The 14,772-nt window shown below is 44.8% G+C and overlaps 1 protein-coding gene across 2 annotated transcripts in view; it reads right to left on the reverse strand.

Moving 5' to 3' along the window:
* Window positions 1-1,032: 1,032 nt before the first annotated feature.
* Window positions 1,033-14,772, reverse strand: part of MCF2 (MCF.2 cell line derived transforming sequence) — a 59,004-nt gene continuing 45,264 nt past the window's right edge. Inside the window, exons 22-30 of one of the 2 annotated variants that reach the window (XM_049827208.1) lie at window positions 13,957-14,178; window positions 10,557-10,649; window positions 9,507-9,585; window positions 8,910-8,973; window positions 8,323-8,429; window positions 8,129-8,241; window positions 7,735-7,847; window positions 6,144-6,244; window positions 1,033-1,493 (exon numbers count right to left, since the gene is read on the reverse strand). In XM_049827208.1, coding sequence (XP_049683165.1) covers window positions 1,453-1,493; window positions 6,144-6,244; window positions 7,735-7,847; window positions 8,129-8,241; window positions 8,323-8,429; window positions 8,910-8,973; window positions 9,507-9,585; window positions 10,557-10,649; window positions 13,957-14,178 — 933 coding nt within the window. In that variant the 3' untranslated portion in view covers window positions 1,033-1,452. Of the gene's footprint in view, window positions 2,208-6,143; window positions 6,245-7,734; window positions 7,848-8,128; window positions 8,242-8,322; window positions 8,430-8,909; window positions 8,974-9,506; window positions 9,586-10,556; window positions 10,650-13,956; window positions 14,179-14,772 lie in introns of both variants that reach the window. The other variant, XM_049827209.1, reaches the window with a different exon arrangement.

The raw sequence follows: 14,772 nt of genomic DNA on the forward strand, positions 1-14,772 counted from the left end.
CCAATTTTAAAGTAGATAGATAGAAATAACCTTCTGTGACTTAATCCCTCTCTGCTATGATTGCCAGCGGCTGAAGAACACTCGGCTCTTTCTAGGTCTTGCAGTGTCGCTCAGTTCAGATTCAGGTGGTCACATTTTTGAGGGTGTACAGGGGTTATTTGCAATACTGGCCACCCAAACTGGAGAAAAGCCCACCAGTGCGGTGGGGAACTCCCCTGGCAATCACAGCCATCACGCAGTTCAACAATTCCTCTGCACAAAAAAATGGTCACCCCAAAAACTACCCCAGTATGTTTTAACTTAACAACTTTGTACTGTGTCTAAGAATCTATGGTTCACAAATCAAAGTCAGATCATAAAGGTCCCCCTTTAGTCCATGGTATAAAACGTTTCATTTTGACGGGACAGAGCAAATTCACTACCGCATGCATACTATTAACCCTGCTCTTAACACAGTCAGTTAAACCACCTGTACCTATGTTCTACAAAAGCAAAACTAGACAAAGAAACACAAAATTAAATTATGAGTGTTCAATATTCCTTTTTCTTTCTCAAAAATTCAAGAGATACATTATTGTTAAAGATGCTGAAAAGTACAGTCTTATCACAAGAAGATCCTTAGTGCAAACATGGACATTTAACTTTGATTTATGGCACGTGTTCCAAAAGTACATACATTTAATGTAAACTTCAACACTTGCTAGATACAGGTTTCAGCCTTGGGACGCTTTGGGACCCTAAGTGATTGGCGACAACCCTGAGTTGTCAGCTTGACCTGATCCAAACCTCATTGAAATCAATGGGACTGACTGCAATGGGCTGGAGTCAGACCCTAAGTGCAAAAAGAGGATCTTTAGCGTTATTGCATCTTCGCATGTGAGTCAGCCAGATGATGCTCTTACAGAACATTACATTCACATAGCTGAAGTGGATATTTAAGAAAAACCCATCCATAAAATCAATTAAGCGGGACATACAGCTTCGTTTGGTTTTTGGTTTGGTTTTGTGGGGGTTTTTTTGGTTTACCAACTCTTTTGGTTTACCAAACTCAACTCTTTTATTTGCAATCAACTTCAACAGTTGTCAGCTAGTAAGTAGGTAAAGCCTTCAACCTGTAGAGGAAATTTCAAGCATCTAAACAAAGTGCCAGGAAACTGTAGTGTACTTCTCTGATGAAACGTGATGGATGTCATGGAAAAACAGCAGGTAAAAATAATAAAATACTGTACTTTCCATAGGAGAAAAAAAAGAAAGAGCAGAGAATGGCTTCCTTTATGACTATGAGAAGCTGCTTAGGACCCCAGTCCCGTTCAGTGCAGATGAAGCTGTGGAGGTCTGTGAATGTGATGAATAGTACAGGACAACTCCAACTATTGTGCTATTTCTCTGTAACACTTAGTTGAAAGCTTCCAAAGAGCATCGAAAATAGGATGCTGCTAGTTCACCCTTAATTCAAGGGGAACTAAACTTTCTCGTGTTACACAGGGCAGCATCTATAAAGTAATGAAGAATGATGTTAATATTAAAGCATCTTATTCCAAGAAATACATTGTTCCCTGTAATCATGTAACATTTGTATAACATAAAAAAAATAAGTGCACTCCTGCGGTTCTCCCTAAAAGCCGAATTCCCACTAGCTTCAGCGGGAGCCTTGTCTAAGGCAGGACCACAGGGTTTGACTCTTTTCCATCATCTGTCACTTGATTATCACAGCGCGGCCAGCTGCTGTCTTCTCTAGGCTCCTTATTTTGTCAGGCTCAAAATGGTTTTCTATAGCGTTACAAAATAGCTGTTCTGTGAAGCTGACTGGCTTCACAGGTTGGACGAGGAGACCCTGCTTTACGTTTCAAAGGCCAAAAAGAAATCAACATTACCTTTAATGGACCCTGCATAAATACAAAAGCCTGCGGCTGCAATCATTAAAGTGCATGAGTAATAGTGCAAACAGCTGTGCTGCATCTGCAAAACTGCAAGTGGCATTTTAAACAGAACTTAGACAAAACTTGCGCATTTCAGCCAACATGCTTAGGCCAGCCTGCAAGAGCTCAAGAGTTCAGCCACGTACAAGACTCTTATCAGGCAGATTCAAACCAGGTGGCCTAGGCAGCCACATCAAGGGCTGCCCCAAGCTCACCGCAGTCGAGAGGACGATCCCTGCTGCCCCGGCCAGCAGGAACAGAGGACACGCGAGCTCGGTCCTTCGGGCACTACCAAGGGGGAAAACCTTTGCTCAGCATGAAGAGCACACACACAGAGGGGATCCCCTTAAGGCTTGGAAGAGATAATTGGGCAGGTGGGGCGTTAAAAGAAACTAGGAGAGGGTCTGGCACGTAGAACAGCAGCCTGCGTCCTCCTTAAACCAAGCGCCTGCCTTGGCACAGAGCATCCTTCCACGCCTGCTCGGGATGCTCCTTGTCTCTGGGCTCAAGGCCAATTCTGCCATGTAACTTGTCTGCTGTTTGAAAGAACTTGAAAGTTGCAGCAATACTTCTTTTATATAGGTAATAAGTAAAGGCATTTATCACTGCTTCCATTTTTCATTTGAATCCCTATTTTTATTCAGGTTACTCTATTTCATGCTCCCTCTAAAAGAAATCAGTCTCACGCAACCTCCACGCAGCGAGTGGAAATGGGACGCTCGCCCTTCTCTCTGCCCAGCTTTTAAAGGTCAGGTGAAAAAAGCTGAAAATGCTTTGGCCTCATTTTGCTCTGATGTGAAAATTCGGGAGCAGACAACGTGTTTCCTTTCGCTTGCATCTGTTTACCACTGCTGAGAGAAAAGAAGAGCAGGGACGGAGCTTAACCCCGACAAGAGGGGAGGCTGCGGTGCTGCTGGCCGCAAGCACAGTGTCACTGAAGTGAAAACAAGTCACGCATCTGCTTCGGGTTACGGCAGCGACCTCATTTCTGCCGTCCCCGCTCTCCGTTTGCCTCGAAGTGGGTGCTGCAGCGCAGCTGAGAGGCGAGACGCCTTTTCCTTCACCGACACAGACGCTGTCAGTGCTGTAACTCAGGATCTTTGGCACGCTAGCAACCAGGGGACTCGCAGAAATGTTTTTGTCTCCTGCCCCGCTGTGGAAGGGGAGTTGGGATTGCAACGCTGCAGCCCTCACCTTCCCCGAGATGTGCGTCTGGCAGAAGGGAAATGAGGAGATAATCTTGCATCTCCTTGTTAATTCATATAAAAGTCAAGTCAGTTGACCAGGCAGCGCCTGACCGCGTTAGCAAGGCAGCTTAAACTAGCAACACATGGGTCAATCTCAGCAGTAGCTATTTTCTGAATATTGCTTTCTCTGAGCACAGTTCTCTCCAAATCTCTCTCGTTTTGAGATCTGCGCGTTATCACCTGCGATACAAAACGATTCCTACGGCACACACATAAAAAAAAATCCACCATGGATTTGCACAGGAGACAGAATAAATCTCTTCAGAAGAAAGCAGCAAGGACTAATCTCAGAAATTATAGCTAGAGGCACACCAGAGGGAAAACTGGCTTTCAAAATGACCTCCAAGCCGGCCATCTTCCTCCCAAAAAGCCTCCTGGCTTATATCCTGGCCAAGATTTGCAAAAAGTTTAATAAAGTTTCCCCCACGCACACCTTTGCAAAAGAAGATTTGGACCAAAACACTTGTTTTATCAACAGTTACATGCCATTGCCAGTAGTAATGACTCATCTGTAAGGAAAATTACTTATGCAACCACATGAGGAAAGGAAGAATCATCTGTGGATTCGTTTGGGTGGTGCAAGTTCAGCTTTGCACATAGGTTGTCCCTCAGCAGGCTGGGTGCAGGAGGTTGGTGGATTTGCAAAGCTGGCAATGGTAGGGGCATTGACCGAATATTTATCTGGTAACTTCAAATGGGCAGCGAAAGGTTCCCTTCCCATAACTTCATTATGTTTTGTACTGGCCCGGCACTGGAATAATTAGCAGGAGGGGAGAGGAACAGCTTGTAAGCGTGCAGGTATCAGCCATCCCGTGGTGGGAGGTTTTTGTTAGGGCCACAGTATAAATCTAGGCAAAACTGTTAAGGTAAGGGAACCATTTCATCTATTCAGCTAAAGGCTTTGCACTGAAAAAAACCCAAATCCCAAGTTTGTATGAATTCTGGTTAGGAAAATCTGTGATTGGAGATATATTTTTATTTCTTGTGGGGACCTGGAGCTGAGCAAAAACAGAGGCACTACCCGCCGTGAAGGGCCAGGACTGCCTCTGCCCCAGCTCTGAAGCGACTCCAGCATGCTCTAAGCCCTTGGGGACCCCACAACACGTTAATCAAGTTTACCCTGCTTACATGCAAAACAGCGTTTCAGCACAAGCAGCTAATAACATGTGAGGGTTACGGTGCTCCCTCCTGCCCCTATTTTGCTCTACAAGCTTGGCTGCCTAATTATCCCTCTGCTATATTGGAGCAAGAGCTCCATCTTCTGAGAAAGCAGAAAAAAACCCAACCCGAACTGCATCCCCGAGCAGTCAGTGGTACAAAGTCACCTGCAGTATAAAATGACCAGTCCACAGATGAAAAGGGATTGCTAAATGCAAAGGTACTGTTTGAAAATCAGTTTTCAGAGTGCAAGTACATTATGGCTATAAGGACACGTCACTGAAAAGCTCTAGGAATAGCTCTAGGAAATAGCAAGAAAACATCCTACAGCATCCTACAGTATTGCCTGGAGTGCATGTAAAATTAGAATCATGCCTAGAGACTGCATACACGATAGCGGAAGAGAACAGAATTAATCTGAACAGGGAAAACAGAGCCTCAGTGCTGCGACTAGACCCTGCCAACACGACTGCAGAGCGTCTGGGCAGTAGCACTTTCTGTGGTTTTGCCGTGTGAAATTCTCCTTAGTTCGTACTCAGCAACTTTGTAAACCAGGCTGGAATCTCTAGGCTTTGGGGGATATGACCACTGACAAAGCAAACCAGTGTTCAGAGTTTGCCAGCACCCTATTTTCAAGATGCATCTATGGCTGGAGAACCCTCCTGCGCAGGCTGTGGTCCAGGACCCAGCGAGATATGATGATTCCTGAGAAGACGACACACGGTGCTCCAGGTGGGAGCACACCAAGGGGAGTCCTCTCCGCTGTGCTGCTAGCCCACTGCGAGCTACCCCTTACGTGAAGTCAGAAAACCTCCAACCTGTGAAATCTGACTGCCCTGCAACAAAGGGGATTAAAAAATACCTTCCTGTACAGGAAGGATTTCACTGAAATATACGGGAAAACAATCAAGAACTGACTGGAATTTTAAGCCTTTCAGAAGGCTTCCTTCATCAAAACAATCGATTTTGACAAAAAGGAAGTATTTAAAAAGAAATCTACTTGCAAAATTTGCTTTGTATCGTCATAACTGCTGTATTTTTTTATTATTTTTTTTTAACGGGCTAAACCTATGTGGGTTTCCTGAGCTGCTCCCATCACAAACCCTGGTCTCCCATTTCCAGTGGACAGCATGGTGATGAGGCAACACGTGGAGAGGTGAAGCTGTGTACACGGCAAGGGCGACAGGCTGCTCTTAAGGCATTTTCTTGTGTCATCTGCTATGCTTTCCTATCTACTTCTATGTACATTTACGGCTAGAAAATGAGAAATACTACTTTTGAGGCTAGAAGCCTTCTGCCGAAACCTGGTAACCTGTTTGTAAACTTTATTCTAATGATGGATTAACAAGCAGGCAGCAATGAGGGCAAGAGTGAGGCTGCAGAAATGAAGTATTGCCTTCAGAGTGCTGGGGGTCAGGCCACGACGTCTTTTGCAGCAGGAGGAGATTTTGCCTAGGTACCTCCTATTCACATGGGGTTTGAGCTACAGCAGCGAGTAGGCAAAACAGTCACGGGAATCCCTGGTCAGACTCCGTCTCTTCTCCCCGATCTTCTACCCAGTGCTCTTGCAAAGAAATCTACGTTTTTAAATGCTTGGTTTTAATTTAGTAGTGCCTAAAGTCACAGAAATGTCTTAAGGTGTTAACAAACAAAAAAAAAGCTTAATTTACTACTTTTGCGGGCTTTTTGGAGTAGCTGCTTTCTTTTTTTTTCTGCAGAGGCATATGCAGCCAGATTTAGTACATCAAGTGTAATGCAAATGGCTTAAAAGACCTGATTGGAGTTACGAAACATTTCTGCTAGGCGTGCTATATGATACCTGCGACTTTGGCATTCCGAAATCTGCAGTCACCAACTACTATCTGCAGACTGTGGACAGGAATCCAGCCTTCTTTTCTTCTGTTTAGGTTTTTCACCAACCTTTGAACGACAACGGCATTAGTAAAAGGAACAAATCAACCCAGGAGCAGCTTGATATGGGCACGCTCTACACAACTGTCGGTGCAACCAACAATTTGTTCAAACCAGGGAAGCATTTTAACAGGAGCTGGGTATGCATTTAAAGTATTCTTCCCACCTAAATCTAGGAACCTAGTTAAAAAGCCTACATTGGGAGCACAACTGCCTTGGGCCTCTCTCTAGTCAATGGAGAGGAACAGGACTCTCCAGAGCACAAGTTACCCTGCGTGAGACCTCCAGAGATGCCAGTTTTCCTCCATTGACTACTGATGGAGCCAAGGGCAATTACTTTCCTCGCTTCTCTGCTATTGAGCTAGACTGGTAGGATTAATTTAGTCAGGGTACTATAAGTAAATTCAAGCCAAGATTTAGGCAGCTGGAAATACTCATGCTCATAAATGACATCCCTCTGTCTCACTCATGCAGTGAAATTTGTGCCAACAAAAAAGTTTGGTGTGAGAAATCTTTGCCTGGTACTGGCTGAAACCACCATGAGAGGTGCTGAGCATTCAGCAAAACTGAGATGCTTTACGTCTTGCTTTTGCTAACAACAAACTGAATTTTGCAAAAGGCCGTTAGACTAGATGATCATTGTAGATCCCTTCCAACTGAAATATTCTTTTCTATTCTATTCTCCCTTGAAGTGCAAGGGCTGTAGATGCCAGCCAGGAATCCTCCATGGGGCATTTGTGTCTGTGCATTTACAGGCTAGTGCCTGCACAAATCTGATTCAGGTTCCTGCTAATATCACCCTTCCCACATCCCAAAGAAGGCATTAGCGTGCTGCGCTCCCTCCTACTGAGACCCCGGGCTGGCTGACGAGAGCTAGTCAGAAATCAACCTGGAAAGGAGAGACAGCCAAATTGCTGCAAAAATCAGAAGAGGGCACGCTGCCCTCCGAGACAAGGAGACTAAAGGTTCAAAGGACAGGAGGGTGGGTACGGTGATTTTCCCAGGCAATGCTCCCAGCCATAAGGAGAGAACCAGCTATGAAGTGTTATCTTGCGAGCCACAGCTTTAAATACAACAGAAAGATGGTCCGCAGCCATTAACCAGTTAACACTTGTACAGCTGTTTGAGGGAGGAAAATGTCTTGCAATTACAGAATATTGCTGTTAATAAGCCCAGAGGAACAAAGCCAACAGCTGAGCTGGGGTGGGCAAAGAGCTCTCACCTGCAGCGTGATCTGAAGTGGGAAGAGGGGTTGTGAAGATGTTGGTGAAACACAGCTCGCCCAGACACCCACGGCAAGGGAAGTCCTGACTTGTTTTCCCAGGCCATGCCAGCGCGTATGGCCTCTAGTCTTGGCAAGGGAATGAATTCTCCAGCTTTCTGGAATAGTCTAAAACTTAATCAGAAGCTACAACGAGCGTATCACCAGGCAAGCAAGGTTGCACGGGACTGCCTTGCAGGCTCTTAGAGATAAGGCAAAGGAATCCTAAAATACCTACCACTGTCCCTCACCATCTTCATGCAAAAGCTGAATTTCATCCCCATTTTTCACCAGCAGGTCCTCTGATCCTCTCCTCTTGCAGTCTGCAAGGGCTTTGTATTTTCCTGGAGACTGTGGTAATAAGAAAAAATTATCTTATTTAGCTGCATTTCATATCAGACGGCTGTTATTTCTGACTGCCGCAGGGAACGCGACAGAGCCCTATCAGCAACCTTAATTAAAATTATTTCAAGAAACTGTGGCTGAGACATCTCCTCATTCCCCAAAATTGAGGTATGGAAAATCTGAGAGACATGGACAAGATACATCCGTTACCCAGTGAAGCAGATGAAGCAAGATGACAAAAAACGGCAGCACCCCGAGCTTTGGGACTATTGCATCTCTGTACTAACCAGCTGGTTCCCGTCCTCCTCCTCGGTGTCCGAGCAATTGGAGAGGTACTGGTTACCCGACCACTCCTCCAGTCCCTCGCAGATTTCCAGGGACTGTGACATTCCCGGCCAGCCTGCAAGACAGCGTGCAGCTCAGGTTGGGGTTACCCCAGCACCTGCAGACTCTGCCCCAAAGGAAGGGGAAGGGTCCGTACTTCTGTGGGGCTTGTTTTGGGGGGACAGGAGCCCACTGTCCAGCATCACTGGGCTGGTGCGCTCTGAGTCATTCTCTTCTGAGCTTATGGAGGCTCTCTGCTGCTTTCTGAATGATTAAAAAAAAAAAAAATTAAAAAAAAAAAAAATCAATCTTAGTTTTACTTTATGAATGAACACAAACTCCACGAGGTTTTGTAAAACAGAGTCAGACATAATAATGGTACTTCTTAAGGTATGTTTCTTAAGGTTAAGGACTTCAATGCCTTGTTTTAATTTTGGGGGGAGGGGAAATAAAACTGCTGCAGTATGTCTTTCCCTGAATTTGAGCATCATATTTGATCCTTGTCTCCATTTGCGGAGGAGCTCAGGCTGCGCTGCCAGGCGAGCGCCGGAGGGTGCCCCTTACAGACGCTGCCCCCAGACCACTGCCACCCACCACCCACGGGTGAACGGGCAGCACACCCCCTCCTACCCGCTACCCAGAGCTCTCAGACTGGGACAGAACCGGGATACGGCCAGAAGGCACTGGGTGCCCAGTGATGGGAGGGTACTGGAGCGAGCCCCCAGTCCGGCTCCTGGGACTCACCCGTCGCTCAGCTGGGAGGAGAGCGGGAGCTGGTCGCTGCACGAGCCGGGCTGCTGCTTCTCCACTGCGGGGAGGTCAAAGACCAGCTTAAACCCCTTTTTTTTATCAGTAACCGTCACACTTGAAGCATTCATTATTTTAAAATTTAGACCTTTTGTACAAACCTAATGATTTCTTGTTTAGAGAAAAACAGACCTAGGGACTCTTGCAAAGCACAGACTTAGTTATGAGTAAGACGGTACGTTAGCACAAATCCAGTAGTGAGCACGCCACTGAAGACTATAGTGTGCTTAAAACTAGGCATCTGCTATGTGTCTTGTTGAACGAAGCCTATGATAACAAATGTGAAATAATTCCCAAGGTAACGACAAAAAAAAAAGTACTTCCGAAATTCATTTTCACGTAAGCACCTGGCCTTTACCGCTCTGAGTTTTGTTATTTCCCTGTAACGTAAGGCCTCACTCCAGTATTTTGTTACCAGGCTTCTTCTGAAAATCAATTCTCTGGTGAGAATTACTGGATTTGAAGATTAGCAATGTGAAAATAGGAAAGGCTCTGCAGCAGAGCGAATGCCACAGAGAAATCGGTCAAATGTACCTTTTATAAGCTCCTGCTGCTTGAACAAAATTTTTCTTATTTCATTCAACCATGCCATCTTGAGATCTACTGTTTGGGCCTGGAGGAAGAGAAAATTGTCTGAATTTTGAATTAAGAATCATCCATTACAATGTATGAATAAAATCTTACTTTTCTATGCTGTAATTATCTGAAATCCCCTTTTATCCAAAGCCATCACTACATTTTAAACATTCTTGATCTTTTAAAATTGATGGTCCCCACTACATCCAGGCAAAACACGGTGGAAATTGTGGAGCCATCACTACAATGCAGGGAGTGCAGGCAAAAGCACACGTTTGCATGCATCTTATCTCTTTTACAAAATACCTAAAGGGCCAAATCTGCCTTTTGAATATAAGTCTACTTGGCTACGTACATCTGCTTTAGCAATTTAAGTTGGCTACTGTGTTGTAACATGGAGGAAAAAAAATCCAGGCAGAAGACTACTTAAAAAACCCCATCAATCTACAATATTTTCACAACAGGTTTTCCTGGCAAACATTTCACCTTCCTAAGTTTCTATTCAAAATGCTACAAAAGGAAAGAAAAGAATCGGGAAGAAAGCAGGTCAACTGGGCTACTCTTTTGTAGATGAGTCGAAAGACTACTGGAAATAGCACCACGGAGGCTAAGCCTTTGCTCTGGGAGCAGTTCTGACATCTAATTGTAGAGAGGCACATGTGGCTCATGGCCATTAAAGCATGAGGCCCATTTCCCAGCTCAATTCACATAAGCTATTAAGCACAGTAAAATCTTTTTTTTTCAAGTACTGGTCTATTTGAGATTTCATCTGGAATGAAAGGCTCTATTTCCAAAGAGCAATTCTGTCTCCACTTTAAGATGACTTCTACAGTTCTGGACTGGACACCAAGGGCCAGTCGCTGGGACAGAGCTGTGAACGCTGACATGGACAAAGAAGAAGAAGAAATGCAAGTTAAATGTCTGATAATCCCATTAAGATCAATGGGAGACATTTCCTTAACACTGTTATGAGCATGTACAAATATCCAGATTTTTGAAGCTACAAACCTGCACGACATAGACCTCTTCTCGCCCACTATACCAGATTTCAAATTTCCGATGATCTCCTTTCACGTTCTCAGTTATTCCAACTGCATTCATCTGCAAAAGAACCAAAAAAATTAAACATACTACAAATCTCTCCCACTACCCTATGATTCCAGACATCTTGCAGCATGTTAAACAAACCTGTTTTCACTCAATTTAACACATTTCATCAACTTTAATTTCAGTAGCAACTGAAAGTCATTATCTAACTTATCCCCCCTGACTTTCCGCCAGCTTGCTGTATTTGCAAAAGCTTTCTGAAGCCAATCAATGGACCTTAGGGGACTTTTCATTTGGGAATCAGTGGAACTAACTGAAAAGTCATCTCGTACCCCTTTCAGCGTGAAATTTCTTAGATGAGGCATATGAAGCTTTATAAATGCATGGCACATTATTTTTCTACATACATTATTTCTGCCACACGACTCTTCATTTACTCGCCGAATTCTGCGTTTCATTCTTTCAGCGGTCTTTAAAACCCATTTGTGAAGCCCTCAGCTCAACGTCTTTTGGTCCCTGACCATCCCTGTAGTTGAGACGTCATCCCAAGGTTTCCAAAAGAAGGGTTAATTTTTGGATATACAGCCTGAGCTGCCAGAAGCCTGGCTTTCAGGAAGCACGCAGACTTCAAGCTAGATGTGGCTGAATGCTGCTGGACCTCGGTACCCGTTATCACTTTGATAAGTTGGATGGAAACACCTAAGGCCCGAATAATTCAGGATCTGTACAACATGACCCAACTGAATCAGTAGCTCAAACTACGATTAGAGATCAAGAAACCCTTCAGCAACAGGAGATCTCTGACCCACCTACTGAACATGCCGTAAAGCTGAAAAATGCTTTAATACCTGGTATCGTGTAAACCATCTTCCCACTTAAAGCACAGTTTGCTAGTAACTTATCGCTGATTAATGGACGGTCAAAAATAGCTGAAGTATCCCCCTTCCATGTTTTGAAACAGATCTAATAGTAATGGTACCATCTATCATAAATTATTCACACAGGTGGGATTAGATAAATCCAGTATAAATATAAATAAAGCCTTAGAAAGAACATCTGTTTAACATTGCAGTTCCTCTTTGTTAATAGGTGCATCTTCAGAGCTTTTGGTCTGAAAGACTACGGCAATTTACAGATTAGGTCACCTGGGTAAACTTTCTGTTCCTAGTTACTTTTTCAAATGTTGGCACCCATTTTCAGTGACTACGAACAGCCTCAGGAAACAAGGAAAGCTGATTAGCAACTTGCTTCCTGTTTCTTCACTGGTATGAACAGCAGAGCTTTCATGAACTTCCGAGAAAGTGTTTGCCTCCAGATGCAGAAAGGCCCATCATTGAACAACAGCCAGTATTTCCTAGCTCTATTTTATTTTGTTTTAAAAAAATTAAAATATTTTTTTAAATTATTTTATCCTGTGTAGTATAGTGCCAGAAAGCCTTAGAAAGGCGGATCAGGCTCCGTTCTGACTTTATGAAAACTTAAAAAACCAGAATCTATGAAAGGGCAGCCTAGAGAGTGCCTTACCCATATTCTGCAATTTCCATTTCTGTGCATCTCCTCTGGCATGGCAATTTATATGGAAGCTCCTACAAAACCGCCCGGGCATCAAGATATTAGAAATTATAGGTGATCTCCTATGAGAATGCGAAGGAAAGTGCCAGGAATAGACATATTTAAGGTCTGTTCATCCGTATTAGTGGATTTTGAAATTCTGTTTCCTCCCTCTGACCAGGATTTACTGTCCCTCAGCTGTTGGTTCACTGCAATGCAGCCCGAGGTGGGTTAGTGGAAAGCTCTGGGACGGCGTTCAACTGCATCGCTTTCCACGGTGGTACGAGGCAGACTGATTTACTTAGCATCGCAGTGAGTTATGAACCTGCATCTTCTAAGTTACTGAATCTCAGCCGAAGATGTATTTACCACTGGGTATTTCACATAGTGTGTAAAATAGTATCCTGAGGGGTTCTTTTGTTTGTTTTACAGACGTCCAGTTACACAGCTTCTACCCAACAGCTTGCTTTAATTCTGAATCCCCAGAAAACATTTTTGCAAAGAAAAATAATTTCCTGATACTATCATGAATCAAACAAATACCAAGCTCCAGAAACATGATTTCGCCCTCAGGACAGCAATTCTGAAAACAGATGTGTGCAGATGTAATCCTGCAGCATCCATGGATTCTCTAACGCCAACCTCCCAGTGTGGCAACACAAACAAGTGGAAAATGAGCTCTCCTGAGGCAAGGAAAAACTCTGGCCACATTGCCTGGACTCCTGAGCATAGGATTTTCTCCTCCGAGCAGACTTTCCCCGCGTTACCTCTTCAGTTCTTTCAAAAGCACGTATGGTAAAACAAGTACTACAGGGAAAACAAGCTCCGCAGAAAGAAAATTATGCTGTTTGGGAAAAACATTTAAGTACCTAAACATATGGCCTGGGATTTGCTTTTAAAACACAATTTGTAATGTGCACTGGAGCTGAACGGACTTATTTACGATCACGTGGCTTTCCAACTACTCGTGGCATCTCCCTCCCCAGACCCCACTGAGATCAGGGACCTGCAGCATCTGGGCCTGAAGGCTCTGCCTCCAAGTGCCCATTTTTTTGCATGCTAACATACACCCATATTGGGTTTTAATTTATCAAGAAAAACAAGGGAGAGTACCGAGACAAAATGCTGACATTAGAAGTGCACATCACACACAGTATGCCAGAAGGTCTCTTTTAGAGAAGTTTAGGATTTTTATTGATAGTAGTTAGCATTTAGAGGCTTGGGACGGTTGTTTATGTCCTCATATTTTGCCATAGGCTACTGTCTTCATCTGATAATTGTACTTTTAGCCTGCCAACGAAGAAAGGCAATGAGAGGGGCAGAAGAGTTATCTCTGCATCCTCCTGGCTGGGAAACGGGGCTCCAGAGCAGCCAGGCAGAGCCCAGCCCAAGGGGTCTCCCTGGGCACCAGAGGTGCGAGGAGCTCCCTTGCTCTCCCAGGTGGGCTGGGGAAGATGCAAAGGGCTTCCCCAATTTCATGCCCTCATCCCTGCTCCTGGAAAAGCAGGCTAGGGGAGGAGGGAAGGCATGTTCTCGTCCTGGGACTTGCCCGCAGCTCCATTTCCCTGGCAGAGGCCACCACGTATGTGACTGAGTCCATGGGCTCTCCCAGCTGCTGCTCCAGCTGGGGGGGTCCCCACAACCTATTACAACCAACAGCCTTTCCTGGGGATGGCACTTCCATATTGAGGCATTACAGCCCTTAACAGCAGAAAACAAGCCACCGTGTTAGAGGAAAAATACTCGCTGGGTCTGCGGAGTTATCGGTTTCCAATATACACGGCAATGGCCCCAACCAAAGAGTGCTTACTTTCAAATAATGCTTAAAACTGTAAGATGAGGTTTTGTCATATCCGTCTCCATGCTCCTCTCGCTTCTTGCAGAAGACCAGAGCTTTCTCGTACAGGAACAGATGCCTCTGCATTGGCTTGAACCTGGCAAGATCCTTCATTTTTGTCGGACCTTTTCGGTGTCCTGTCCAAACACTGAAAGATCCTTGCATCAATACTTTCCCCAGTTCGCTCAGGTCACCCTGGTGAGAGTATGACAAAGAAAAAAAGAAAGAAAAAGACGTCAATTCAAATGTAAGAGGCCTGTCCAAACAATGACGGGTGGTGGGGCCAGCTCTGTTCCAAGGCACGTCACTCTAAGAATAGGTCTTCCTGGAAGGATCAGATGAACTTTTGGGAGTGACGGCATGGTGCCAGGCGGGAAGCTGAGGTTCTCAGACACAGGGCTGCAGCTAGTCTATGTGAAGGGATACAAGTCAGTAACCGGAAGAACCAGGAAGACAAGAAAACTCTCCAACTCCTATGGAAGTCCAGGTCAAGGGCTCTGGCTACTTCACTGGGAGAGGGCAGATGAGATTTGAGCCTGAACTGAGGTCTCGGGGGATGGACTTCTCAAGCAGGCCAGGACTGACACCAGCAGCTTAGAAAGCCATCTGTCACCCTTCCCTGAAGCCCTAGGAGAGACAACCACTTCAATGGGCAAGGATCAAAGTCAGCCTCAGAGAGTATTTAGTTAAATGTTGAATGAGAAATGCTATGAAGACACCCCAGGTAAATTATAAGGCGAACCATGAGAGAACTAAGGTGCATGCTGGAAAAATGCTCTCGAGAACCAC

The sequence above is a fragment of the Accipiter gentilis genome, chromosome 24 (genome assembly GCF_929443795.1).
Source record: "Accipiter gentilis chromosome 24, bAccGen1.1, whole genome shotgun sequence".
Taxonomy (NCBI): Eukaryota; Metazoa; Chordata; class Aves; order Accipitriformes; family Accipitridae; genus Astur; species Astur gentilis.